The sequence below is a fragment of the Phaeoacremonium minimum genome, assembly GCF_000392275.1.
Source record: "Phaeoacremonium minimum UCRPA7 unplaced genomic scaffold PA7_03_scaffold_480, whole genome shotgun sequence".
NCBI lineage: Eukaryota > Fungi > Ascomycota > Sordariomycetes > Togniniales > Togniniaceae > Phaeoacremonium > Phaeoacremonium minimum.
This window is the reverse complement of record NW_006921382.1, coordinates 277,675-304,942: the sequence shown is the minus strand read 5'-3', so window position 1 is coordinate 304,942 and position 27,268 is coordinate 277,675. Positions and strand designations below refer to the sequence as shown.

At 51.9% G+C, this 27,268-nt stretch overlaps 6 protein-coding genes across 6 annotated transcripts; 4 read left to right on the top strand and 2 right to left on the bottom strand.

Annotated features, from left to right (window-relative positions):
• Nucleotides 1-5,228: 5,228 nt before the first annotated feature.
• On the top strand, nt 5,229-5,807 carry UCRPA7_6652 (hypothetical protein; the record flags this gene model as incomplete). The annotated part of the gene is made up of 1 exon (XM_007919189.1): nt 5,229-5,807. The coding sequence occupies one exon, from the start codon at nt 5,229-5,231 to the stop codon at nt 5,805-5,807; it is 579 nt and encodes a 192-aa protein (XP_007917380.1).
• Nucleotides 5,808-6,178: 371 nt separating this feature from the next.
• On the bottom strand, nt 6,179-12,026 carry UCRPA7_6651 (putative acyl- ligase protein; the record flags this gene model as incomplete). Its single annotated transcript, XM_007919188.1, has 4 exons — nt 6,179-7,064; nt 7,120-11,712; nt 11,812-11,834; nt 11,967-12,026. 4 exons carry the CDS (start codon nt 12,024-12,026, stop codon nt 6,179-6,181), a joined length of 5,562 nt encoding a protein of 1,853 aa, XP_007917379.1.
• Nucleotides 12,027-14,000: 1,974 nt separating this feature from the next.
• Nucleotides 14,001-16,409, top strand: UCRPA7_6650 (hypothetical protein; the record flags this gene model as incomplete). Its single annotated transcript, XM_007919187.1, has 2 exons — nt 14,001-14,160; nt 14,236-16,409. 2 exons carry the CDS (start codon nt 14,001-14,003, stop codon nt 16,407-16,409), a joined length of 2,334 nt encoding a protein of 777 aa, XP_007917378.1.
• A 4,342-nt stretch (nt 16,410-20,751) lies between these two features.
• Nucleotides 20,752-21,279, top strand: UCRPA7_6649 (putative camp phosphodiesterase class-ii protein; the record flags this gene model as incomplete). The annotated part of the gene is made up of 1 exon (XM_007919186.1): nt 20,752-21,279. One exon carries the CDS (start codon nt 20,752-20,754, stop codon nt 21,277-21,279), a length of 528 nt encoding a protein of 175 aa, XP_007917377.1.
• Nucleotides 21,280-21,759: 480 nt separating this feature from the next.
• UCRPA7_6648 (putative flavoprotein oxygenase protein) lies at nt 21,760-22,794 on the bottom strand (the record flags this gene model as incomplete). Its single annotated transcript, XM_007919185.1, has 2 exons — nt 21,760-21,966; nt 22,027-22,794. The coding sequence occupies 2 exons, from the start codon at nt 22,792-22,794 to the stop codon at nt 21,760-21,762; spliced, it is 975 nt and encodes a 324-aa protein (XP_007917376.1).
• A 1,928-nt stretch (nt 22,795-24,722) lies between these two features.
• Nucleotides 24,723-26,279, top strand: UCRPA7_6647 (putative solid-state culture specific atp-grasp domain protein; the record flags this gene model as incomplete). Its single annotated transcript, XM_007919184.1, has 1 exon — nt 24,723-26,279. One exon carries the CDS (start codon nt 24,723-24,725, stop codon nt 26,277-26,279), a length of 1,557 nt encoding a protein of 518 aa, XP_007917375.1.
• Between the last annotated feature and the right edge of the window lie 989 nt (nt 26,280-27,268).

The window sequence follows — 27,268 nt, the reverse complement described above, 5'->3', positions numbered from 1 at the left end:
AAGGCTGAAAGGTGCTGAAGCCATCATGTAGGGTTCGCAACCTGTGACAGTGATTTATTATAATCAAGTTTAATTAAGTTTCCTTAAGATAATAAAGGACTAAAGTCTAATATTCAAATAAAGTAAATTTTAGTTAAGGTTAGGAGTGCTTATAGACAAACTTTAGTTGCTGGAGAGAAAGCTACTAAAAGGTATTCAAAGTCTAGAGTAAGTAAAGACAAACGAAGGGGTAGAGTAGAAGGGGGTATAAGCAGTAGTTTAGATATAACTTTCTTCAAGTAAGTAGGATACTATTGATAAGGAAGGGCTGGTTTATAGATTTAAGTTTGTATTTGCTTAGTCTATCGCTCTTACGTTTATGCTTATCTAGTTTATTGCCTTTATATTCTAGCAAACAAATCAATTTAGAAAGAAGAGGTACTAATTTGGAAGGTCTAACCACTGACTGTAACAGTAGATTTAGTAGATGGTCCCTCTATATTCTATGATTCTGCTTAGAGTCTTGTAAGCTCAGCTTTTAAGATAAAGCGGCCTTTTGTATCCTTTGGAGGAGCTCTTTTCTTGGGTATTTGCTGGCGAATAGGCGAATATATAGCAAAGATATAGTAGATAGGGTAGAATAAGCGAAGATGACTTAAATAAATCGAACGAATTAAAGCTTATTTTAGGTTCCTAGGATAGAAGATCTTGATGCTGGCTTATTAAGGGCTTTGGTATATAGACGTTTACTTTTATAAAGCAAGAGGTATACTACCATCTGTTTGTTAGATTTTGATCTTCTAGATCTATTTAGGTTTGCTATAGCTTACAAACTAAGGATGCTAACTATCCTAATTTGGTTGATTACTAAGTATAGTCTGGTGTTTTCCAAAGCTTACACTCTTTCGTTTAGCTTTGACTGGTTGTAAGGCATAAAGCAATCGTTTTTTGACATAGAAATATGGAAATGTCAAAACGATGGCCATACTACCATATCAGAACACTGTAAGGAGAACATAAGAGACACAAGGCTAAACTAAGGGTGAAGCTGTAGAGCCTGTCTGTCCTGGGTTTAGCAAAAGTGTGTATGTATCTGTCTAAGTAGTAGTAGTAGTATAGAGGGTGGTAGGTGGCTAAGGTAGGTGGGTGCAGGTAGTGGAGGTCATGTGACCCAACAAGTAGTTCTCAACAGCTCTCTGTAGGTTGATAAGTGCTGGGACAGGGGCGGTAGTCATGGCAATGGCTAGGACTTGATGTCTCTGCTATGATGGGAATGTCCTAGAACAGGAAGTTCAAGGGAGTGTGCTAGCTACCTGTTCAAAGGCATGGTCCAGTAGTGTCCTAATGTTGATAAATGACTGCGTGCTTACACCCCCACCGCGTGGTATTGAATTTCTATGTCAGCACTACAGAGAGTATTCTCTTCTCCTTCAACATTGCTTCAAGTCCACATCGTAGTATAAAGTACGGTAGAACCTGTGCGTATAACCTCTGGTTCTGGTTACACCACACTCCAATCAAACTTTGCGTAGGGAATCGGAGATACGTGCCCACATTCAAAAAACTTACCAACTGAAAATAGAGACTAATATAAAAGTGGCCTGCCTCTTCTCGATTCCAACTGTGCGATACCTGCCGAGTTTCATTCCATTTCACAGGTGTCGCCCACGCTCACCTCATGGAAGTTGCAAATGCGTGCATCACTTCACTACCGAGACTCACTGCTCTGGTCTATTCACCATGTCTTCAATACCACTGGGCAAGAGGCAATGGAATTCAACCTGGGATGACTTGCCTAGAGAAATCCGCCTTCTTATCTTAGAAGCCCTTATGCAAGACGGTTGCACATTGAGCCACTTAGCCACAGTTTCTCGAGACTGGCAAACAGAACTCGAGCGGCATAACTTCGCTCGAATCAGACTGACACCATCGCGCCTTGTTGATTTTGGTTCGATGATTCATCGCAACCGAACTCTTGTTGGCTATATCTGGTTCTGCTTGGAACTTGATGACTATGATTGTAACACATGTGCGCCTGCTCCTAGAAGCCTCACAGGAGAGGAGTTGGAGGAGGCATTTACTATCAGTGATACAGATCACTGTCCTATCACTACGGCATTTCAGAGTCTGTTCTCAATTCTCAGCACATGGGATTCCATCGGAGATTTGAGACTCGATATTAGTATCTACTCGCCAAGTGACTCAGAACATTGGTTCAAATATCTCACCTTTATGCCCGACAGCCCTACTGAAATGGTTGTAGGAGGTGATATAGAGCACTCAATGTTTAACAAAGTCTACGACGATCCTCAACATGGCTGGGTTGCTGGTTTTCGACACTCTGCTCCACCAGAAACGGCTATCGGCAAAGTTTTCCATTCAGTCATGGGCGAGGGCCCGTTTGATAGCGAGCAGTTAGAGCGCCAATGGTGGGATCAGCTTCCATCGGTCTCAGCGGTAACCAGCTTACTTCTTCGGCAACAGAATCGCCGGAGATGGAAGCCGGGCTCGCTTGCACATATGTTTGCCCGTTTCCCAAGACTCCAGGAAATTCACTACGAGCCCTGGAGGGAGTGGGACTTTTGCAGACTTATACGGATAGAGGTGAGTTCGCTGTATACCTGCCTAAGTTGTTCCTCGACCTTAGTTGCGTAGGCACCCTATTGCTAATAATCCGCATCCCTTTTCTAGAGTCCCAATATCTCTTTGAGTCTATGCAACAGTTTAACGCCAATCTCAAGAGACTCGTGGTCTTTGAGAATTTCAATCAACAGTACCCAACAGTCATGCAGCGATTTCTCGACGGCGAGGACTTGGCCAATTGCGACAGTTTTCGCAACCCTGCCCCAGCTGTTAGCCAAATAATCACCCTCGCCAGCTTCAAGCTTGAGCATCTCGCAGCATCCTTTATCGTAGATGCTAGCCAGTTCTTCGAGATCGACCCCCCTTGGGAGTGGCCGAACCTGATCACGCTTGCGCTTACTTCAAACCTACTTACGCCCAACGAGAATTCAATTGAGATTGGAGTTATGCTCCAGGCAGCGGCGGCAGTGGCTATGAAGATGCCACGACTGGAAACAATGGAGATTTGGAACGGAAGAAAAGGATTTGCAGGGCTTTTCAAGTATCAGGCGTTTCGCGACATACATGAAGCTAAAATCATTTGGAGAGGTACATGGAAATTGACCATTGAACCATCTGTAAGTCTAGCTTGGGAAGCTGTCATACATCAGTATAATGGTTGGAGACTCGGTTTAGCTCAGGAGCGCCTGGATAAAGCTGCTATCAAGTCTCATGGTGATGCAATTCACTACTTAGGACTTTCGAGTCAGGTCATTCGGCCCATCTCGTTGCAGCAGATTCGGATGGAGCAGAAGATTCTGGAGGGCGTAGCGACCGTGTAAAACCACATAAATCATGTATTCTAGAAACAAAATGCTCCTACCATTTGTCATTGTAGGTGGTATAAATTGGTAAACAAAGTCACGCTTATTCTTACATTCTTCCAAACACATCCTCTCCACAGTTATCGGTGTCGTCCAACGATAGGATCTCGGCGACAGAGCTTATATCAGCACTTTCTTATAATCCGTCTCATGATAATAAGAGACAATCCACCCATCCCTGAAGTGTGACGGCTTGTCCATGAAGTGTCCAATTCTTCACATGCTCCTCGTCATTTGAGCTTCCAGGTTTGACAGCGATGGAATAGCATAGCCATGTTGCTGAATATCGGCAGCGACTGCATTTTGTTCTTTGTCCATGCGTGCTCCATATTCCACCTAGTCGTGCCTGAGATGTAGAATGTTGAATCGCTTGAATCTGGGATTTTGTATGGCCAATCTGACTGGAAACAACTTTCGAGATATATGTCTTCAATCTGCCTCTGGATCGTTGACATGAAGTCTTCGTTGCTTCCTTCCCATTGAAGATATCTCTTGGCAAGCAAGGGAAGATTCTTTTGCTGAGAACAATATCGCTTGATGGTGCCAACCCTACTAATATCGATAAGTATGTCTCCCCTCTCGCCACATTCAGAGACGTCGTCCTCTGACACCTCTGAAGATGCAGACATCGGAACCTCGGCTATACAAAGCGTGAAGGGCCTCCCATATTTTTTGAGTGCCCCTAACATGGCATCTAACTGGGGATTTCGAGTTGAGAAGATCGATTCTGATATGACAATACGATCTGCCCTAACAGCATGAAAGAACGGGTGAAGTGTGTCTGAGAGGTAATATCGCAGGGATGTCGGCGGTTCCCAAGAGTTGATCACGATCAGGTCCGTCCGGGGATTGTACAGAAAAGAGTGACAACAGTTGTACGTGAGAAGTTTATGGCTCTCCAGAAGACAATCGCGAGCTTCTTGACACACCATAGACAAGATTGTATGTTCTGCTATTGTCTTTCTCTTGCTCACGCACCGGCAGGTAAGTCCTGGGCTTGCTCGGAGAGTCAGAACGCGGCGAGGAATGCATAACGACCAGATTTGGAACCGTAATTCATAGGGCAGCTTCGAGAACCAGAAGAATTGGTTTTCATCGCTCGCGACCTCCTCGGATTTCGCCAGTTCGATATTCGCTGCCATTTTTGATCGAACTTTGGGTTGTCCAAGTGAAGTTTCAGACAATGAAGAGGAAACAACAGTTTAAAAGCGGGAATTCCGCTTGTTTTCTCAGCTGTCAGCACTACGATAGAGAACCGACTTAGAAGGATTCCTCATGGGCCTGTAAGAAATGATGCTGACGGCGGCGGACAGGGGCGGCCGCTGTCCATGCCTTGGCCTGATTTGGGCCACGCGAGCCATTCTCGCATTTGCCAATCCTCGGACTGTCATTGACTGAAGGCCAAAGACTCAAAAGAGAGATAAGATACCGTTTGACCAATCTACTGAAAGCTATTGACCACTATTACTGGGCTGAGGTCACTTTTGAAGTATTCATGATTAAAGTAAGGGTGGATAGAGACCTTGTCAGGGGGCATTGAAACGCACAGACCAGCAACCAGCTCAGCCCCCAGCTGAAGATCCCAACTGAGTTGCTGTGGCGCAGCAGCCAGTGAACAGGCAGACATTGAATCAGCCTCGAGTAATTCGATTTATCTAGGGACGCTGCTGAGGTCGCCAACGAACTCCTCTTCTCGTTCATACAACCTCGATTGAATATTGTTCTCTGGCATGGCCGTTTCACATATTTAAGACATTGCCCACAAGAATCTAAGAGTCGCAGAGTAGTAGGTGACGAGATACAATGGCAGCCTCATACCGCGCTCGCGACAATGCAGGCGAGGTGCTTGTGACAGCCGCCTTGCTCGGCTTGTCCTTGGCAGCGAACCTCTGGACATCAGTCTACTTCAAAAGATACCCTATTGGTTCATGGAAGGAAGAACAGGAGGCTGCGCTCGCCAAGCAGCAGAACAAAGACACGACAGCGGCGGTGGTCGACAGCGACAACCCGTCACCCGATGCCTCCAGGGATGATAAGAAGTCAGCCCCAGGCAGTGGGAAACGCTCTGAAGTCGGCGGCGGCGAAAACGCCGAGGTAGCAATGACCCTTCTAGCCGTGGGCTCTACTCTTTCCACGGCGCTTCTCACTCTCTTGCTCTGGGCTGCGCACAGGCGAGCCTTCCCGCGAAGCGTAGACGGGTTCCTCCTGAGCTCGCTGCTAAGTCTCCTAATATTCGTATTCGTGTCCATGTTAAGACGCTGGCACAGCTTCTTCGACTGGGTGTTCTACGCGTACGCGGCCGCGGCGCTGGGATATGCCATCGAGGCTAGATTCCGCTTCTGCAATCAGTTGATCGACTCTCTGGGAGGCGTAGAAGTCTAATGCATTACACATAGGAGGTTCGTCAAGGCGTCCTGTCTCTAGCAGTTGCTAGAACCAGGCCTACTAGGTAGCTAGCTCAAAATCTTGCACTGCGCAGAGGACTTTTCATATGCACAAAATGATATTAGGTATCCATACGCCGCTAAAGACACTCAAAAATGCTTCCAAGGCCGGATTACGGCATGCCATGCGATCAATGCTCTTTTCAAGAACATGCTGTCATGTAACCTAATTCTCGCTTCGCTCCGCGCGACCTCATCCAAAGAAAATCAATGCTCTTCACCCATTATTTTGCCCCCTAAACTGTACTAGGCGACTTCGGGCCGTCCTAGTCTTCAACTCTCATAATCGCTCTGCGCTGGTTCGCTTTCTCAATCATTCCTCGCCGCTAGGTTCATTTGCATCATTGCATCCGCTGTCCAGTCTTCATCGGGATTGCCAGTGGTCCCCTCTCGGGTCCAGTCCATCGACTCCCGCCCGTCTACGGCCGGAAGCCTGATTTGTGGTGCGTTAAGATGTTGTCCACCAGCACTACCTGGCTTCGGCCCCACCGGCGGCCTCCGGTCGTCATCGTCGAACTGGTTGAAGTCTGGTAAATCGAATCCATGGGAAGGCGTGCCCGATGTGATACGAGGCTTTGTTGGCGTGAGATCGTTGATTGACCCGTTACCGCCAGCTGAGCCTGGTGGATTGTATGCATTATTGATGCTGGCTGGTACGCCATAACTGTCACGGCCCCTTGAGCTAGGAGCCTGTTCGTCGCCAGGCATCTCGGCAATTTGGGCTCGTGGTGGCAACGCAGCCATCGACTCGAGCTGCTGCTCCAGCTCTCTCTGCTCTAGGATTTGAGGAGCAGGTTCCATGTTCCGAAGGCTGCTGCTATTTCCTGGAACAACCCCAAGACCACCGCTATTTCGCAAGCTTCCAAGACTGGCCCTGTTTGCGTCACTTGCATTGGTGCCATCACCTTCACCGCCACCAACAGCAGCCAGTGCGGCAGCGTCCATGTCACGGATTGCGAACTGAGCCATGGTCCTCATCTTTCGCGAAACCCAGGAAGCTAGGATCTTGCCTCGTTGCTTCTCGCCGAGTCGTGATCGTGGGAAATCACCCTTGTTGACGAAAGCCACGATATCGACGATGATTTGATGCTCGTTGAGAATAGCGTTGACAATGACGGGAACAAGAGATGCAAGGTAAGCCTTGCGACCCACTTCAATGAGGACTACGACCAGTCCACCAGCTTGGAAAACGGCACTACTTGAGGTTAGTAAAGGGTGCATCAAACCAGGACAAACGCGACAGTGCTTACCAGCCACCAGGGACGATGTTACGATGGCATCGTTCGACAGAAGACTCTATATCCATTGGGAAGTGGCTCAAGCCATTGATCTCGAAGGTCTCGCCGATGCTTCCAAGCACAAAGAGGACTTGCATATCCACCTGAGCACCACCAGGTCCAATAGGTCTGCTCACATTATGCAAGAAACCTAGATCGCCCGTCCTGACGTATCGAATGGTTGGGTCTCCATCAACCGTCCTTCCATCAAATCGCTCAGCATCAAAAGCATCCTTGGAGCCATAGAAGGACTTTACACATGCCTCAGAGTCTACCCAAATCTCACCATACTCGCCATCACTGCAAAGTAGACGGCTTTCCGGATTGACAATGGCGATCTGAGTTGAAACAGGCACCATACCTGAGTCCTGGACAAGAAGTGCTTTCGGATCGGTATCTGGGTCGACTGGGATGACCAAGCCGCGGCGTAGAGCTTTTGTATCGAGCCATAGTTCGATCGGCTCAATGCACATATACGATCGAGATGCGATCATGGGATTGAGAACATGAGAATAGACCGTGTTGATGGCCGTGCGATCGAGGCCCGTAGCCGCGAAGTGCAACCGCACCTTTTGGAATACATCAACGCGGGGGCGTGCGTCTGCTGAGATCATCATGTTCTTCAACTCGTGCAATGTGAAGCCCTTGCCCGCCATCATAGCCATTGCATGATCCAGCATTTGAGGCGTCGCATATGTGTCCTTGATCTTATATCGGGACAGAATCATGAATAGCGAGATGGGGTTCTGAGCGAACTCAACTGGTGATAGCAGATATGTCGGTGTTCCGATGTAGATACCCATAAGACATGAGTGGATGAAGCCAAGACCAGTGGAGCTTCGTACGCATCCGAGCACTGGCCTCGAGCTAGTCATTTGACAAGTCTCCTTCTGGACCTTGCACATGCCAAGAATCGTGTCATGGCCGAGCTGAACTGCGAGTCTGCGCTGGTCCGGTGTCCAGTAAGTCCAAATGATGACAGGGTAGCCAGGCTGTATCCAAGCCGGATCCATTGTGATGCCAAGATCCCGCAGACCGTTATTCTGCTTCGGGGGCTTCGTAGTGTTGTACACGCTGGGAACAGAAACTTTAAGGAATTGTGCGGCCTGCTTGATGTGCTGTGATATCGGTTTCATCTTCAGGAGATGATCCACGTCTGTGTTGACTAACACGCACTTAACGCGATAGTCGCCTATGAGATGCAAGAAAGCAGGAGCATCTTCCGAAAGCCGGTTTTGATCCAACGGCGCAACAGGGATGATAATAGCACCTAAGTTGATGCAAGCGTGTACAGCAAAAATGAAGTCCTCAGAGTGGGTATACATCAGTACCACGTGGTCACCCGGTCGGATCTTCACCTTGTTTCTCAGATAGACAGCTACCGCGGCCACTCTCATATCGAACTTCTTCCAGGTGATACCTTTTCCTTCTTTTCCTCTACCATCAATGGTGCAGTATGCGAGCTCTTCTGGCTGTCGTGCGACTCGCCACTGGATAAGATCCGTGATGCTCGAGAAGTTGTTCAGCGGGGTTGACGTGCGGTCATCAATGACCACCTCTCGGCGATCGATCCCAGAGTATTGTTTGTCGGCTGGGTCGAGGATATCCAATCTTGAGTTGGATGCCATTGGTGACCAAATGCCGCCGATAGGATCGACACCAATGGGCAGATTCAGAACCGCATGCTCCACTCCGAACTTCACATGCACGCATGGTAGGTTTCCAAGGTCGAATTCTCTGCGGCAAAGCATGTTACCGATTTCTTTCCGACCATTCTTTAGCACTCGAGGCAGCGAGTTCGGGGCGGTAATCATCACACAGTATACTCGCAGGTGATGCTCCTGCATCAAAACTTCGATACACCGCTCTGAAAGAGAATCTAACAGGGCAGTGTCTAACTGTCTTGGTGGACCGCCTGATGTGGCCGGAGCTGTTGATGCTGATTGCGATTCAAGAACAACGATGGGTAGGTGTTCCTCGTTCACAAAGACATCGAAGGCAGAACAATCGAATATCTTCGGAACGTTGCGCATGATACTGACAACAATGTGCTGCACGAAGAAGTATCGGTATTCCGCGATTTCCGTACCATGTTCGACCCATTCGACTTTCTGCCTGATTCGATCTTCGTACAGTCCCAGAACGAAGATCTTACCCTCGATAACGGTACCCAGCAAGCCGGTTCTGAGAAATTCTGGCTCGACAGGTGTTGGTGTTGGATTTCCGGGGTCGAACTTATAGGGCCGCGCGTGAAAGATTTGCTCAGTATGCTTAGGCAATGCCCAGAAGCCTCCTGAGAGTGATGGGGAATCAACCCAAATCTCGCCCACAGAGTGCGGTGATGCCAGAAGACCAGTTTCAGGATCCACAACAGTCAAAGTAGCATCTGGTATCGGATAGCCAAATGCCCCGATTCGAACCAAACTTGGGTCGCTTCCAGCTTTCTTCCTCGCCTCTTCACCGATAGCAACAACCACAACCTCATTAGTCTTGAGTGCTTCTCGATCAAGAAGAACTTCGCTCAACTCGTTCTTAGCGCGCTGTTCCGTGCGATTTGTTGTTCCTCCACCGAGAAGACTGCCAAATCCATTGGATGGCGCGGGCTTCTCCTCTTCTTTCTTTTCTTTCTCTTCCTCGGAATCAGTGTCTTCACCCATATCTAGCTTCAACGGACATCCCATGCGCTCCTCTCCGCCGAGCCAGTCGCGAATACTGATGACCATGCCTCCATGCTCTGGCAAGCAGAGCATTGGAGCGACAACTTCTCTAGCCCGGGTGTTTCGTAGCGGGCGAAGCCATCGATCGGCAAGGACCTCGTGGAATTCGCTATCCACTGTTAAGGTATCAATCAAGCACAGCTTGACCGTCTGGAAGTTCGGCTCCGTCCCCTTCTTGAAATTCCTTGTAGTCATTGGGTCTTGTTGATAGTTGTATGCTGCACGCTTCAAACCTGGATAATCTGCAACCATCAAGGTTGCCCTGTATTTTGTGATCAGGTGGGCGTAAAGTCCCGGAACATCAACTGCCTTGTTCTCTAGCCAAACAGTGGTGTGCCCACCATAGACTGTCAGTAGAACTCCTAGGATCATGCCAATGCCTTGACGCGGATCCAAGTAGGACAATAATATCTCACTACTTGCACCGCCGCCGATTAGGCGTCCATTCTTGTCCCTTAGTGTAGTGCTGAACGTATCAGCAGGGCCATTTCCAGGGACTGTAGAAACAATTGCGCTCATGCATGCCATCTGGTGCATGATGGTTCGGTGACTCAACACCACACCCCGTAGATCGCCCGTAGGAGCGCGAGAGAACTCGATATATGCCAAATCTGGTACTGATAGTGGGGGTATATCATCCTTTCGCTTGGGATGGTAGCTGCCGAATTCGTTTGTTTTCCACCACTCGACGCCCTTCGGCCAATTCAGCTTTTGAGTCGTTATGTCTCGCTGAAAGGTCTTCAAGTTGTTGTCCGTCGTTAGCGCCAGATGAGCTTGCGTAGAGGTAAGGATGAAATTAAGCTTCTGGTAATCCTGCAATTCGTTGATAGGGACCGCAACAACGCCAGCAATGAAACACCCCAGAAGAGCAATTGCAAAATCGATGACCTCTGTATCACGGTAAATCAAGGCCACGCGATCGCCTCTATAGAGGGAGCTCTTGTCCCGAATGACCTGCGCCACTTTCTCTGCTCTTGACGCAAGCTTGTCCCAAGTGATGGAAGCTATTTCTTTGCCTCTGCTATCCAATACCCAGTATGCAGGAGACTTTGCTATTGTGCGCCCGCGATGTCGAAGGACTGCTGCTATGTTGTCGAACTTAGACATGGGGGTATTTGAATCATGTGGATCGTAGATTGCAAAAGGGACCTCCCGAGGCTCGAGCGGCATCTGGTACTCGAGGGCATCGGGCGGTGGCAGATCGTTTGCTGTCAGCATGGGCGGAGCCATAGCCACCGTCGGCGAGAAAGCATCGCTCGCCGAATACCTTTGTGCCCCGCCATACTGTTCTGCCGGCATTTGGTCGTAGGCTTGTTGGCCAGCAAAGTCCGAGAAATAGCCTTGTGAGTCTAGCAAAGTGCCTGTGCGACTGTCGTACTGGTTCTGCTGCCCGCCTTGCTCCCCGTAGCCCCCGTGCCGCTCAGGATTGAAGGCATAGTCAGTCGAGACCATTGTACCCGAGCGAGTAGACGCATCGTTCATGCCCGCCTGCGGAGCAGGGGCAAGGAATAGCGAGTCGTGCTGCTGTAAAGTTGGGCGGTGGTCGGCGAGCGGGCCGCCGGGTGCCAGCAGCGAGGCGGGGTGCTGCTCGGGCGGCGCGAATTGGCCTTGTGCAGTATATGGAGACTGTGGTCGGTAGGAGCTGGTGGGTGAGGTCGGCGAGTAAGGGTTGCCGTGATCTGGGGAGTTGGAATTGGCATTGAGAGCAGCCAAGCTGGCGGCTCGGTGGCCATCGCTGCCGGGATAGGAAGCGGTGTCTGGGGAGTGGATGGTGAGACCTCCTCTTGGCTCGTTAAATGCTCCTGGGCCGATGAATTGAGACAAGAGCTGTGTTCTTCGTTTTTGGTACCTGGAAGTGTGTCAGTGTTTGATGTCGCCCCGTACAGCTTGCATCGCCATGCGGGGGCGCAAGAGGAGGCATCGCCAAGTGCCAATTGAGCCGACATACCCCTTCTCTGTGATATCGCCTTCCTATAGACAGAAGGAAGTCGTTAGCAAACATCGCTTATATTGAAGGAAACACCACGAGCTGCCATCCCTCGGGACAGGCGCTGATCCCGCCAGAGGTAGCAAAGCCACGGTGAAGGAGGAGAGCCAACGCACCTCCAATTCCTTCTCTAGCTCGTCAAGCTTCTCCCGTAGGTCGGGGCTGAAGTCAGCCATATTCGCGGACCGGCGGCGATGGCTCTATCGAATATGGCGCCGTATGCTGTGCCGAGAGAATGGGGGAGAGCTTTCGTGGTGTTGAAGAGGTGTTCGTCGCCGCGGGATGGCAATCGGTTGGTCGGTGTCTTTTGGTGGGACGGCGGGAGGATGCGAAAGTTGGCTGGTGCTGGTGCTGGTTTGGAAGCTGCATGAGTCTCGTGACGTAAGGCGACAGGACAGTAGGTGGCCTGTCCTTCAGCGATGGCGCCAGGGGCAGCAGGGGGTATGTACAGTACGGGCTGGGCTTGCCAGGTTCTACGGCTTCTGCGTTGGCGCTGGCGTTGGGCTTTGGCGGGGGTGAAACGGGGCCAGAGACAGCGGAGCGGCTGGATTGGCCGGCTCTTGGCTGCCGTATCGAGAAGAAGACGAAGAGGATTCACTCAATCTATGGAACGCCTGCTACTAACGACTCACACACCTTCACATGAACCGGGAACCGAGGAACTGAGTCTCTTCACATTCAACGGTTCTGTTTGTTCACCTAAAAACTCGTCAACTCGGTAGTTTCCGAATACGAGAGATCTCTATACCGCCTGGTGTTGTATCTTGGTCTAACACGGACGAGTACCTTGCACTAAGAGGAAAGACATCGTGGCCACATCCAACACGAGGCGATCGGCACTGCTTAGTGGTGGCAGAGGCTGGGAGCACGACAGACCAAGAATTATTCTGGGAAAGCAAAGACTGCTTCTGCCGTCCACTCGCAGCCGTGGACCGGCCTACCTGCTTACTGCATAGTACCTGTCTTCAACTGGCTTCATTCACCAAAGCTCCTTGAGGTAACGCAGGCCTGCTACAGAAACAAGGGTCCTTCTCTCAATTCGGCTAAATCAGCCCAGTCTGGTTAAATTGATGCTGGATGGAGCTTGTCCCAATTCAGCGTCCATCGCAGGATGCCCCATATTTTCAACATCCACATACAAATTCTCTGCACCAAAATTTCTTCCTTCTCACTCATCCGAGGTAACAGACTCCCAGAATATAGTGGTCAACGATCGCACATCAGAGTATCTGCGCTCGCCTGAGAGACCATGGCAAAGCAATAGCTGGCGTGCAGCGAGTGAACGAGCTGGACTCGTGTCTTTAGCATACCGCGTCACACGGTACAGTATAGCAGTCTCGATGCTCGAATGTGCTGCTCCTTGATCTCTATGATCGAAGCAGTAGGCCTTGAGACAGCGTTGCCTGGCTCTCCTTCATGTAGTCTACTTCATGTATCCTGAGACTCTTACATAAAATCTCAACACCCATTTGTCGACAGGCAGACAGATAGCCACCATGGTAAGAACCCACCCCTCCTCTGACACCAACTTCCCGCTTCTCAAATGATGAGATATTCGCATTACTCACAGACCTGTTCTGAATCCTTATGTTGAGAAAGTGCTACATTTTTCTGATAATATTATTCTACCCCACCACACACACGAATCAAATTCGCATTGAGACTGATGAATGTGTAGTTTCGTGACAATATAGGGTCTCCTCCGCTGCGATCACGGCGCCTCAAGCGTGGCTGTAATGATTTTGTCAGGGGCGGCCTCAGTGCCTCTCCTGTGCTCGAAAATCCAGTGCTCGAATCATGATGGCATTGTTCACTTGCTCCAAGTTTAGATCAAAGGACTCTTTGTAACTCTATATTCAAGTCACAAAGGTTGAATCCAACAATAGCATTTCGTGAAGCTCTTTGTCTCCTTCTCCCGTGTATATATGTGTTGGTGTCTCTCTTCGCACAATCGTCTTGTTCAAATTCCAAAAATCTTCTCTATCGCATATCTCCAACAAAGCCAATCCGCAGTTCGGCAGTGCTGCTGCGAAGACAACGTCTTGTTCAAGTCTTTGTTTTTGAAGGCATCGTGAGATATATAAAAAGGTCAACTCACCCCCAATTGTATCAAGCACTTCCCAGAGCAGGAACCCATCACGCGGCATACAATGGACTTCTCCACTCTCGACTTCGATGCGTTCGGCGAGGCCTCTTGGCATTCACCAACTGCGGAGAAGACCGAGTTTGGTTGGTTCGATACAGGGGAGATTCCCATCGATCCAAGTCTCCTCACAGCTGATCAGAATCAGTTCAGCATCGGCGACGCAAGTGCGCTTGATCCTGCTCTCTTTCTCACCGGGGAGTCTTCATCTTCGATGAGCCCTTCGACGGCTCCTCTCCCAGGGCAGGTCCCTTCGCGAGCGAACCAAGAGGCGACTGCAAATGCTTTCAAGACAGGCTTCAATGGAAACGAAACTCTAACTAACACAGAGTCCCCCAAGCTTCCCGTTTCTGAATCCAGCCAAAACTCTCAGGCATTCTCTCGAAAGTGCCTGCGAGGGGCTGAACGACGCGCAGAGCAAGAACGCTCTTCCCAGATGCCCAACCTCAACCTTCCTTTCCTCCCTCTCCCTACTCCTAGCCCATATCCAGATCCACGGTTTGCATTCAACGTTGCCCATCCCAACGCCCCCTACTTCCAGGGCTATCCTCCACCCCAGCACCAACTGACGGCCATGCCACCCATGCCATCCCAGTACGTGCTCCCTCCTCACCCCATCCACTTCGGCAATCCTTACCCCCAGCAGCCGTATCAGTTCATGGCTCGCCCCCCTCCTACTCACCGTGCCGGCCATCATTTGGTCGAGACTAAATCACTTCCTATCCAGGGCTCTCCGCTCTCGCGCAAAGGTAAACGCAAGAGCGAGTCGAGATCTAGTCACTACGACAACAAACCAAAGCGCCGCCGTGGTCACCCGGACGTTGACGGGCTCTACGAGCCGCTCCCGGCAGCGCCGGAGCGGCAGGGTCCTATCGACGAGGCGGGCAAGGACTTCATCAAGTACGACAGGTACGGCGAGATCCTGCCCTACGACCGCAAGTTCACCCGCGACGAGCTCCGCCGATACCTGTGGTGGACGAACAAGCACGCCGACGAGCCCGGCGTCCGGCCGCCCACGCTCTGGATCCAGGCCCACCCGGCCATGTGCAACAAGCGCTACCCGCGGCAGATGCAGTCGTTCAAGTGCCGCATGGCCAGCTGCCCGGTCAAGAAGGGCACCATCTTCAAGGGCATGTGGCAGGTGGGCATCGACGAGTTCCCCGACCAGACGGGCGCGGAGCTCGACCCCTTCCACATGGCGGGCCACTGCCACCTGTGGTGCATCGAGCGCGAGTTCGACCTGTTCGACCTGATCCAGCACGCCGACGTGCGCCCCGACGACCGCCATTTCAAGAAGGAGGCCCGCAACCCGATGTCGCTGCTCCACAACGAGGGCACCTCCATGAGGGCGTACACGCGCTGGTACAAGAATCAGCAGGTCAAGTACGAGGAGCACTGCCGCATCTTCCCTAACCCGGTGCGGCGGCCCAGACGCACGCCCCGCGTGGAGGACTGCCTCTGGCACTGGCTGACGATGTACAAGCTCCGCGAGGAGCGAGTGGCGCAAGCGAAATGCCGCGAGCAGCGCGAGGCAGAGGCAGTCCAGTGCGCCGATCTGCACATCTACAAGGGCGACCTGGAAGTGTGGGCCAGACTGGTCGAGCGGCGTGCCAAGAAGAAGAGATTCGAGGAGGTGGGAGAGTTTGACGACGAAGATTGGGAGCCGACTGGTGGCTTCTCTCGCCCCTCAGAAGCGCCCTCGGGGTGTTTGTCTCAGGAGCCGAAATCCAAGACGCAGGAGCTCTCAGAGCGGGAGGGAAAACGTCCGGAGACAAGCCCGCCTGTGCAAGATCCGCCAATCGCCATCGAAGTGCAAGTTCCACTGGGGACTACACCACAGCCGTTCTACATGGAAGTCGAGGGCAAGGTGGTCCTGATGGTCCCTCATCACACGATTCTACCATCAAAAAAAGGGCAGGCTCCACACGTGGTGCAGGCGCCGGCGCCTGCCATCCAACCTGTGTTTTTTGACCCAGATCTCAGTGCTCTACCCGGACAAAACCTGATGCCGCTGTATCAGGACCAGGTATACGCCGGACAGGCTTTTCAAAACGACATCGCGGGCGTTGCGCCTGTTCCAGAGATGTACCCTCCTCTGCCCGAGTTCGATATGGGAAACATCGGCGAGGAGGATATGAACAATTACATTGACGCAGCGGACTCGTCTCACCAGCAGCTACCAACCCCGCAGATGGCACTGCTCAACTCACCTTTCGACACGCAACCCACGGAGTGCATCGAAGTCAAAAGCACGCCGAAGCTGCGAAGATCCCCGCGCCACGGGCAGGGACTGAGCAAGCGCGGCGACGAAGGTAGGTCATCCGCCCAAACGAGCGCTGTGAACAAGGCCAAGAGAGAAAGAGCCGAGAGTCAGGGCGAGGTCCAGGAGCCTCGACGCAAACGAACAAGGGTTTGAAAGCGGTAGGTTGACAGGTTTTCTTAGACTTCTACACTCCTTTGAATAGTTTCCCTTTGTTTGGGCATGGATCACTCGATCGTTGGGATAAAATCACAATAGGAAAAAAAAGGTATAACTCAAAGGAAATATAATCTCAAAAACTCAGAACATGATTGTTGCAACAAGTGACTAAGTGAACTCCACACGTATGAGATAAGAGATGAACGAGTCCCATTGAACTAATGTAGCAGGAGAATAACAAGCAGATCTGACATACGACAACTCGATACAATACAACATAACAGTCAAGAAGAACGACGTTACGCCACACGATCAAATGGCCGCATGACATACGTAATGACAAGTGCTGCTGCAAGTAAGAAGAACAGCTGGCAGGCTAGAAAGCTAGCTGCTGCTTCGTGTCGCGGGCGCCCTTGCGGTCAAGTGTTAATTGGAACATCGGGCCAGTGGACGGCCCCGTTGGTCATCATCTTGACACTTGACAAAGGGATCTCCGGGCTCTTTGAATGCAGGCAGCGGAGACTAAAGCAACGTCTTGTGGTAGCACAGCGGTAGCCCCGTAGACGAGCAGAGCAAGTGAGCCGCGGCGAAGCCGAGAAGGGGCCACTAAATGGCGGCGACGGCGGACCACCGAAGCTCTGCTCCTCCTCCTATTGCCCCTTCCCCCCTTCCCCTCTTCTCCTCTCCCATCCCAATGGAGGGTCCCACTGCGCTGGGGCGGGCGGTCTGGCGTCGGGCTGCATGTGCTGCTTGTGCTGCAGGCTCGCCTCGTGCGTCTCATAGAGTGAAGGTGGCCCTTAAGCTAGCGACGAACGGCTGGAGACCGAGGGCGAGCTGAGGTGCCCGCTGGTGACTCCGGGTAGTTGTTATACCGAATATGGTTCGAAACCTATTGGCGCTATCCATTTGGCGGAGCGGTATGATTCTTTTCTCCCGCTAGCCAGAGGCGGGTCGGCCACCCCAATATATAAGCTACCTGCAGTGTGTAGGTACTGCATAGTACTACGCAGTAAGGCGATTGACAGGCATGTGGCCAGTAAATGAGTGAATGCTGCAGGGGACGGCGTGTCCCGCGTTGGCGTTGTATCCCCCATGCAGCAGACAGATGGACAAGCCGCAGAACGAGTGCGCTAGAGTGAGGCCAGGCAAGGTAAGGAGGACATAATAAGAACGACAGGATTCCGTGGTTGGATAAGTGCCTTTGTTGTCGTTTTTCCTCAGCCGATTGTGTCTTGGAATTCCTTGTTGTTTGAGTCAGGCGAGACTTGATAGAAAGAGAGCATAAGGCAAAGTTACGGCAAGGCCGCTGTCATATCATACCTACAGTAGGTAGTTACCTTACGCAGTATACCTGGGACTTAATTAGCCCCACATATAACCATGACAGACGGCCTTCAGCGTTACCTGAGTTGAAAGACAGACAGACAGACGGACTGCACACGGCGAGTGCACGAGTCGTTCACAGCAGCAGGAATTCAGACGACCGAAAAAGGCGGTTAATAACCTTCGACGGCCCACATCTCACGTTCATCATAACGGCAACCACCTCATCTCTCATCAGGACCGACATCTGATACATCAATTCACGTCACGTGTGGAGGAACCGAGGGATCCCATCTTACGGTACAGTACCGTCCCGGTCCTTGCAGCATATCGAGCCGCCGCCTGCCCTGTCCACCTTCCCAACCACGGCAAGCGCCCTCCCGGACCAAAATCATTATCAGAAGCTGAAGCCGAATCGAATCAATCAAATCAGAATCGAATAAAAAATCAGGGGACTTCCTCTTACCTCTCGATCTTGGTGGTGGTGGGCTGTGGCAGTCTTCTGACCTGTGACTGACCAGACTAGCCTTGCCTTGCCTTGACTTGACTTGGCTGAAGACAGGATACGGTAGCCTGGTTGTCTGCGTCTTTGGGCTGAGGACCGAGCTGAAGAAGACGGTGTCTCGGTAGTTATCTTTTGTCGCAACAGCAACAACCCTCACCTACCTACTTCACCTTGTTCACCTCGCACCTCACAATCTGCAGGTGCCTTCTTTGTCGGTCTCATCAGCAGGTCTCACGACGGCCTCGGGCTCCTGCAGCGCGCGAAACGCTCCACCTCTTTCGGCGACAACAGGCTTCTCTTGACCGTCACAACTGGCCAGGACAAAAGCCGTGTCGTTCTCATCGCACGTCGGTAGATTGTGTCATTCGCATCCCTGCCTGCCCTCTACCTACCCTGCTCGCTGACCGACCGACCGACCGACCTTGACGCTTCTGACGCCGACGGACTGACGACAAATCTCCCGCATTGAAATGGGAGACGGTGGAGCTGAGGGCGACGAGGCGACCTCGCCTGCCCTGCAGGTCATTGTCCTGGTAAGTCGGCATCCGTCTTTTCGCAGTTTCTCTCATTTTCTGCTCTCTGCTCCTTGCATTTCGTCCCATGGACTTGCTTTATTCCGATTCGTGTCTCGCGCGCACGCATTCGCTCATTCATTCGTTGCATCTCCCTCCTCGCTTCATGCGCGCGCGCTGCCGCCGCAGCAGCCGTGTTCCAAGCAGGCTTCTAGAAGACAGCCGTGGGTGCAGGTGGTCCTCGGCACTTCGTTGCCTGCCAGTGCCATGCCACGCCGCCAGGTGGTGGTCTGGCCTGGCCCACGCAGCCCTGCATGCCCCTGCCCGCCCTATGAGATCCGCTTGTTGGTTCTTCTTCCACCTCAACATGTAGCATCATCGTCTGCTCTGAATCGTTGCATCAAGATGAAGCGCAACCTTTGGGGTTAGTTGCCGGCGCATTCACTTGCGGTTGTCAATGATGCGCGACATATTCGACCAGTCATTTTCCCCCTGGTGTCAATGCTTTGTTCACCCATGCGGTTTTAGCAGGCAGCAATACCAACAAACAAAGGCCCGCCGCCACCTAGCCGGACCTGTGGGACACGTTGTATACGTGGGCTGAATGAACGCCATTCAACAGCTCTGTCTATTGCGTCTCCTTTGTTTGGTCGCAAGTCTGCTGACGAAATGCGCCACGTGAAGACACATATGACAAGTGACGTCTTCAAGTGAAGCAATGACCATCTGCAGCGTTCAAGGTACATGTCACATATGACTTGATCCTCCCAAAAGCTTGGTCTCAGAACGTGGAACCGTTATGCTGGAATAATAAACTTGCTCAAGCTCCACCTTTCATCAAAGCAATTTATCACCAGCAGGGTGAAGAGTCAATTTCTCTAACTTGCGCAAATAGGGTTCTGGAGGCGGCCCTCAAGAAGCAAACACAACCGCATTCCTCGTGCGGTCAATCGCATCGGGATGGCGGAAAGGCTCCATAGTGGCTGTCGATGCGGGCGTACATCTGAGTGCCATCACACGCATTCTTGAGCAGACACTACCCAAAGGACTTGGGACAACGGAGGAGCTGCCGCTACCTCACACTCTGGAAACCGGTCCCTTTGCTGGCCTGGAAGTGCAACATGCCTCGGCCGGCGCAAATGCAGGAGATATTCACCGAAACCTCATTGATACTTACCTCATCACACACCCTCACCTAGACCACATCGCCGGCTTTGTTATCAACACCGCCGGGCTACCGGGCACACGGCCGAAACGGCTGGCAGGTCTACCGGGGACGATATCTGCTTTCAAAACGCACATCTTCAACAATGTAATATGGCCGAATCTGTCGGACGAGAACAATGGCGCCGGGCTGGTGACATACATGCGACTTAACGAAGGCGGTTCGCCAGCTCTCGGGGAGGGTGACGGCAAGGGCTATCTAGAACTCACCGACGGCCTAGCAATCAAGGTATGGGGTGTCAGCCACGGCCATTGCATCGAGAGACATTCGCATCGCGGGAGCGGGTCCAGCACGCGATTCGGTTCCATGGACGCATCATCGGGTGCCGGGATGAACTTTGGCACCGGCATGCTAAGCCCGCGGAGCCTGGCACATCACAACACGAGCTCGAATCTCTCAGTGTTTCTACAACAGCAGCAAGGGCAGGAGCGGAGTCCGTCTATTCTCCCTGGGTCTAGTGCACCCAGCGGCGGCAACGGACGATCCAGCTTAAGCCTCGGCGCTGCGCACAGTCCGAGCGAAAGTGTTTGTGTGTATGACAGCAGCGCATATTTTATCCGAGATGTATACACCGGGCATGAGGTGCTGATATTTGGTGATGTTGAGCCAGACAGCATTAGCCTGTCACCACGCAATCTAAACATATGGCAAGAGGCCGCGCCTAAGATCGCCGCGGGGAAGTTGGCTGCTATCTTCATTGAAAGCAGCTACGATGATAGCCAGAGCGTGGATAGGTTATTTGGCCATCTTACACCACGGTTCATTGTGGAAGAAATGACTGCACTAGCTGGTGAGGTGGAAGCTGCGCGCGCGACAATCATGAGGGAAGCGAAAGAGGCCAGAGAGAGAAAGAAGAGGAAACGGGAAGGAGACGAGGGGCTCGTCAGTGGGAGGCGGAAAACAGCTACTTCAGGACCCAGATACAGCGGTGACAGTGGTGCCAGCGAAGACCCGGTCAGTCCCAAGACGGTGAAACCCGGAGATCGATCCGGATCGCAGCCGTCTATCGAGGAGCATATGCTCGGCTTCGACAGCCCACACATCGCGACACCAACAGCAGAGCTGAGCTTGAGAGAAGCAGAGCTGAGCTCCAGCATACCGTCTATCAGCGACCTTGTCGCCGCATCTTCAGGCCCGCCCCTCAAGGGGTTGAAGGTCGTCGTGATTCACGTCAAGGACAAGCTCATCGATGGCTTGCAGGCCGGTGACAAGATCCTCGAGGAACTCAAGGAGCACGATGAGGAAGCGCAGCTAGGGTGCGAGTGGATCATCTCTTACCCCGGACAAAGTCTCTACTTTTGATCTTATAGCTCTTTCCACTCTACCAGTCGGTCTTCTCGGAGTTGAAGACTGGAGTTGTACAATTATTTGACTTAGAAGTTGGGCACGTATAGCGGGGGGTTCCGGTCGGGTCATTTGTTTTTTCTATACTTTTACCTCCCTTAGGTCTGGACTTCAACACCAACCGGCGGTGACTTTTGGACCTTACGCCAGGGGTATTGGACTTGGTTCAACCGACTTACAGGAGACGGGAAGGCTGACGGTGTTGCGGGCGTCACGAGATATGGCTGATGATTGGCTGTCACTTTACGATACATCCAGTTGGGTGGTTCGGACTCTCGACCAAGTATTTGTCTTAAACCCGGCATGTCAGATGTCTATGTCTATGCATATATATATATATCGTTATTCCACCGTACGCCTGTGCATTTTGTTTGCGAGTGATTCGCCATCCTGGACCAACCTCCAAACGGCGCCTTCTTATCTTCTCTTCAAAAGAAATCATGCTGAACCAGCTCCCGATGCCGCTTGACTGCCTTCATTTGTCCCGTTAGCAGCATCTCCGTTGATGCCGAAGCGCTGCTTCTCTAGCTTCTCATATGCCTCTTGCCCACCAAAGTCCTTGTCCCAGTCTGGGCGAAGGAGCTCAAAAGCCTCCGTTACCCGACCATATGTGACGCCTCCTAATCTGCTCATGGGCCTCAAAACCTAACGAAAATATTAGCCACGGCGATCATCCAACCATCCCCTATCCTTAATTCAACTTACCGCCGGATCAATCAGATTCTTGTCCTTGTTCAGCGCATCCTCACGCACCCAGAAACGCGTCCCCTCAATGACAGCCAGCACGCTCGTCTTCTTCCCGGGCGTCTGCCTGCTCTCGAACTCGCGCGCGCTCTCCAGCTTGCCCTCGACGCTGAAGACGGCCTCCTTGACGCGCGCGCACTTGACGTCCACGCAGTCGTACGCCGGCGTCAGCCCGCTGACGGCCCACTCGCTGGTGCCGTAGGGCGCGTTGATGCTCGTCGAGTTGGCCGCCTCGACATAGTGCTCGCTGATGATGTTGATGACGCACTCGCCGCTGTCGACCAGGTTGCGCAGCGAGTCGCGCGCGCGGCTGTCCGCCGCCAGCGCGCCCACGAAGCCCACGACGAACAGCGGCGGGTCGCTGCCCACCATCTGGAAGTAGCTGAAGGGTGCGAGGTTCTCGACGCGGCCGTCCTTGGAGCGCGTCGACACGAAGGCGATCGGCCGCGGCACGATCGCGCTGATCAGCAGCTTGTAGTTGAAGGCGGCCGGCCGGCCCTCCTCGTAGGGGTCGATGGCGACGTGCGCCTTGGCCGCGTCCGCGGCCGTCTGCAGCGAGTTGGCGCCGCTGCCGAACTGCCACTGCGGCGCGGGCGTCTTGCTGTAGCGGAAGTTGCTGGCGGCGTCAAACGCGGGCCGGGAGCCCTCGACCTTCTTGAAGTCCGGGTGCGGGTTGCGCTTGATCTCGGCTTCGGACTTCGCCTTGAGCTGCGCCTCGGTGAGAGACATCTTGCTTTGCGCCGTGGTCGAGAGGCAGGCTAGGTGAGGTCGAAGTCGGGTCAGGGGTCGGCGGCAGCGAGGAGGAGAAGGTCGAAGAGGGAGGACGACGGAGGCTTGTCGAGCGAATCGCAAGTTCATGGATCACCAATCACCGAGACGGCAGAAGTCATACATACAGCGCGCTTTATGGCTTTATAGTCTCATGCAGTTTGCTGAGCTAAGTGGACTGCGGCGGAGACCATACATTGTCTTCCGATACCGTATCCATTGCTTCGACTCGGCAAGTGGGGTTCAAGGGCATCACTGGCTTGATTGATCGCGGGGAATAGCGGCCACTCCAGTAATCGATGGTGCTTATCGGCAACTCGGTTCCTCCAATTCCTACCCGGCAGGCAGGATAAGGACCCCTAATCCCGAGGTCCGCTGCGATTTAGACCGGTGGAAGCCGATTTGCAGAATTCCGCACTCTACCTCGCCAAAGAGGAAACATGGATTCCTCAACCTCTCCAGAACTGCGTCTTACCCAGCTTGTCTGGTCAATAATCGCCTGGAATCATGGCTTTGTCATGACAGATGGATATCCCTTTCTTAGAATATAGTGTAATCGCTCCAAAATGGAGCAAGAAGATGCGCTGAACTGAGAAAGCGAATGAGATCTGATCCCGACTTGTGGAGTCTTTCCAAGACGACCGACTCGAGTTGAACAACCAATCATAGGCCGTTCCGTTCCGATCCAATTCGGAACCCTAGAGACATGGAGCTTGAGAAGACTTCCAAGACGATTGTCAACGGCTTGCATGACTCCATACATGGTACGCACGTGTATCTGGGCTACATATTGTTGAATATCGTGACCCGCAAGCCACTTCTGTGGTCTATTGACCGTCCCGGGTAGGGACTGAGGTGCTTTGCTTGGATCGTCGAATCGAACATTACACACCCTACCCATGGGGTTCTCCCTTTCCTAGTATAAGGCGGAGGGAAGCAGGATCGAGAAGCCCAGCAGATTAGAAGACCAGTAAGTCGACGTCCATCACTCGTCTCATAATCAACAACTTCGTATTGAGCAAAGTCCTCCGAAGCCTCGAGGTGGGTATCATAACTGGGTAGTAGAGTCTTCGGTGCCCCCGATAGAAGACACATTTCGTCACGAATTCGAGGTAGAACGTCCAAAACAAGGGTTATTTTTCTACGGCATGTCAACTACTAATGAGGTCCTAAACACCTACAATCAGCGAACAGCTGAGACGCGGCATCTTGCTGCAATGAAGCCCACCCCAATCACACAGTGCTCAAGTCAGCCAGCTGGACCACCACCATTGCAGGTCTATGCACACAAATAGAAGGAAGCTGTCAACAGTATGCAATTGGGAACGAGGTTTCGACGTGTCTTCTTATTACTCCTTGTAGGATAGTGAGGGATCGTAAAAGAGGTGTCACAAGCCAATACGCGCTCGAAACGGGCCGTGCGTTGGTGTTAGTGGAGGTAGCGCGCTTGCATATGACATCATCTATCTGTTCCAACAAGCACATCGACCACTCTTCAGATCGTATATCGAGCGCTTCTAGGGCGTCTAAATCCCCGGGCAAGCTTCTCCGCGAAGTGAGACGATTGCGGAACGGCCCTGGTTAAGCGGCGCCCTATGGAGCACCTAGAAAAGAGATCTGCATTCCAAGACATCCCACAAGCCTTATCCAGGACAGAATGCATCCTCTACGGCAACCACCCGTCCCAAATGACGTTGACGCACCGCCAATCCTGCAGCCGCACACCCTCCGTCCTCCCGTAAGATCACAGATGAAACCACGTGCGATTCCTTCACAGGGCGGCAGGCAGGGTAGAACAGATGGTTAAAAAGCCCAGATTCCCAACCGTTATCCGCATCGTGGACCACACCGTAGCAACCAGCCGTTACATCACAGTGTCTAGCCGCGTCATGGCTGCGGCCGACAAACCGCATCTCCCGGCGGTAAAGCTGCCTAAAATCAAGCTTGACACCACTATCGCAGAACTGTTCAAACGCGCAAAGCCTCAAGATGCCGAGAAGCGACTCGGCCTCGTCCTCTGCGGCGTAAACTGTGGCATGGACCTCAGCCCAGACTTCCCGCGCAACACAAAATTTCTGTACCAGGATAGCCCCTTCAACACCATCCCGCGGCAGGATCTGTCGAACGGGAACATTGAGCTGCAGAAGTCTCTAGCCATGAAATATCTCAGCCTTATTCCTCAGCGCGATGCGTTCATCTCTGGCAACGCGGCGGTGGTTCTCTTCAACGTGGATCAAACCCCTGAGCAAATGGAGCACGATCGCCATGAGGCGGAAGCTACTATTTCAGTTCTCGATTCGTCCCAGCGCCCGGAACTCATTTTCTGTCCAGGCCCTGCAAAGATCCCCGTAAAAGAGCACCATATCGATAAGATCGCGTATAAACTGGCTCTAGATGGACTCCAGGAATACCCCCTTACTATCGATTTGGAGACGCACTGGTACCTCAACAGCAAAGCCGCACTTGCACTATCTGGTTTGCCAACTCCTCGAGCGGAGGTCATTGAGGTAGCCGGCTTTGGACCTACCGCAGATGCCTGTTGTGATATCTGCACCACGGACAGAGGCGAGCTGGTGTTTATCCCATCGAAATGCACCGGTAGTCGCGGCGAGTGGCTCCGGGAGCAAACAAAGCTGATCATAGCCGCGATCGAGCGCCGGTCGATTCCATTCGTGGTGAAGAACCAACAGACTTTCGGCGGGGCAGGTACCTGGGTTATCAGCACAGAGAAGCAGAAGAGAGATTTTCTCGCCGACTTCAATGGCGAGGATGGCGTACTTCGTAAGCTATTGTCGAGCGTGACGAAAGATAATTATCACCTCAAGCCTGGGACATTCATCATTAGTGATCTGGTGAAGGACCCCATCGGTGATTATGGCTTGACCTTCTTTGTGTATGACACTGGCGAGGCAACCTTCTTAGCTGTCTCGGAGCAGATGATCGATGGCAATAATGCGTGGATTGGCAGCACGATCAACTACACGCATCAAGGAAAACTATACCAGAAGTTCGAACCATTGATGAAAAAGACGGCTGCTTGGCTGTCAAAGCACGGTTATTACGGTCCTGCAGGAATGGACATCTTGGAGACACGAACTCCTGGAGAGACAGATAGCCATACTGGGGAGCAAACGGCATATCATATTGTCGACTTGAATGTGCGGACATCTGGATCCTTGTGCCTGCCTTTGTTGCGTGGGCACTTCACAAGCCGTAGTATGAATTGTGCAAGTAGCTTCTCCATCACAGTGAAGGGGGGACGAGACGAGTTCATCGAGAAATGGAAAGACGGGTTTGAATCGGGCCAAATGTGCATCTTGAGTTGGTATGAAGATTCAGACGCACAAGAGAGCATAGCGGACGTGGCTGTTGGGGCGGAGAGCGAGGAACAATTACAGAAGCAGATGAAGAGAGTCCGAGATGCTACTGAGGAAGTGACGTTCTAGGGAGTTGAATGTAATAGGCGCTTAAATTAGGTAAAACTCGGTATTCCTACTTAGGTAAATCTCCACTGCAAGAGAATTATTCTCTGCAAGTAGTGCTTGTGGATGTGTTAAACTAAATGCTGAATACATTCACTTTCTCTCTCTCCGTATAAGCGAATAATTTCCGACCCAGCTTTCAAAAGGGAGAAACTTAGGCGAGGTGAGCCACAGTGATAATAACTCGAAAATGACATACTCTACGTCCTCAATATTCGTAGGGCTTCTTTCTTATCCGCTTCTTTTTCCTCTAGTGTTATTCTGCGGGCCTTGCGTTTGCTGGTGAGTTATGACATACATCAAGATTTGTATTTCGTCATACGACCAATTAGGTGCTTTGGTGTTCTTTTTTAGCTTCTGTTTCTGCTTTTAGTCTTTACGCTTTAAAACCCTGAAACGATCTCCGAGAAGTCTAGCTATTGATAGTGGAAAGTATTTGGCGATAATATCCTTAACTTTGATACCTGCTATGCAGTTTGCCATCAGAATCTGGTCTTTCTCCTCCAACCAATGATAATGCCTAGCGTTAACTTTTTGCTTCTGTGGCTGTCGTTCTTTGACCTCTGAACTAGGAACGTCCTCATTTTGCTGGTATCTTAGGAATAAAGCGCAGTTTTGACATCTTGATGTCTCTTACCAGCCAGTAAAATCGGCTCTAGGTAGACGAGGTGCAGAACAAGCTAGATTCCCACAGACATCGACATGTCCTGCAGCAACCCATAAAATATGTTCGTTCCGTAATTCGGCATCACATGATCTCCAGAATCCTGGTCTTCGTGCTTTGTCAGAGTACGCGAAAACTCGCTCGCACGCTTGGCATCGCTGTAACCCAAGCGGGTTGCCAGGTTCAGTAAGTCGGCTATGGTCTCGTAGGCTTGATTGTGGGGCCAGCTCCCGTCCACAGGTGACGCAGTAATAAGTTTGTCGTCCGATAGAAATTCCGATCATTCCCT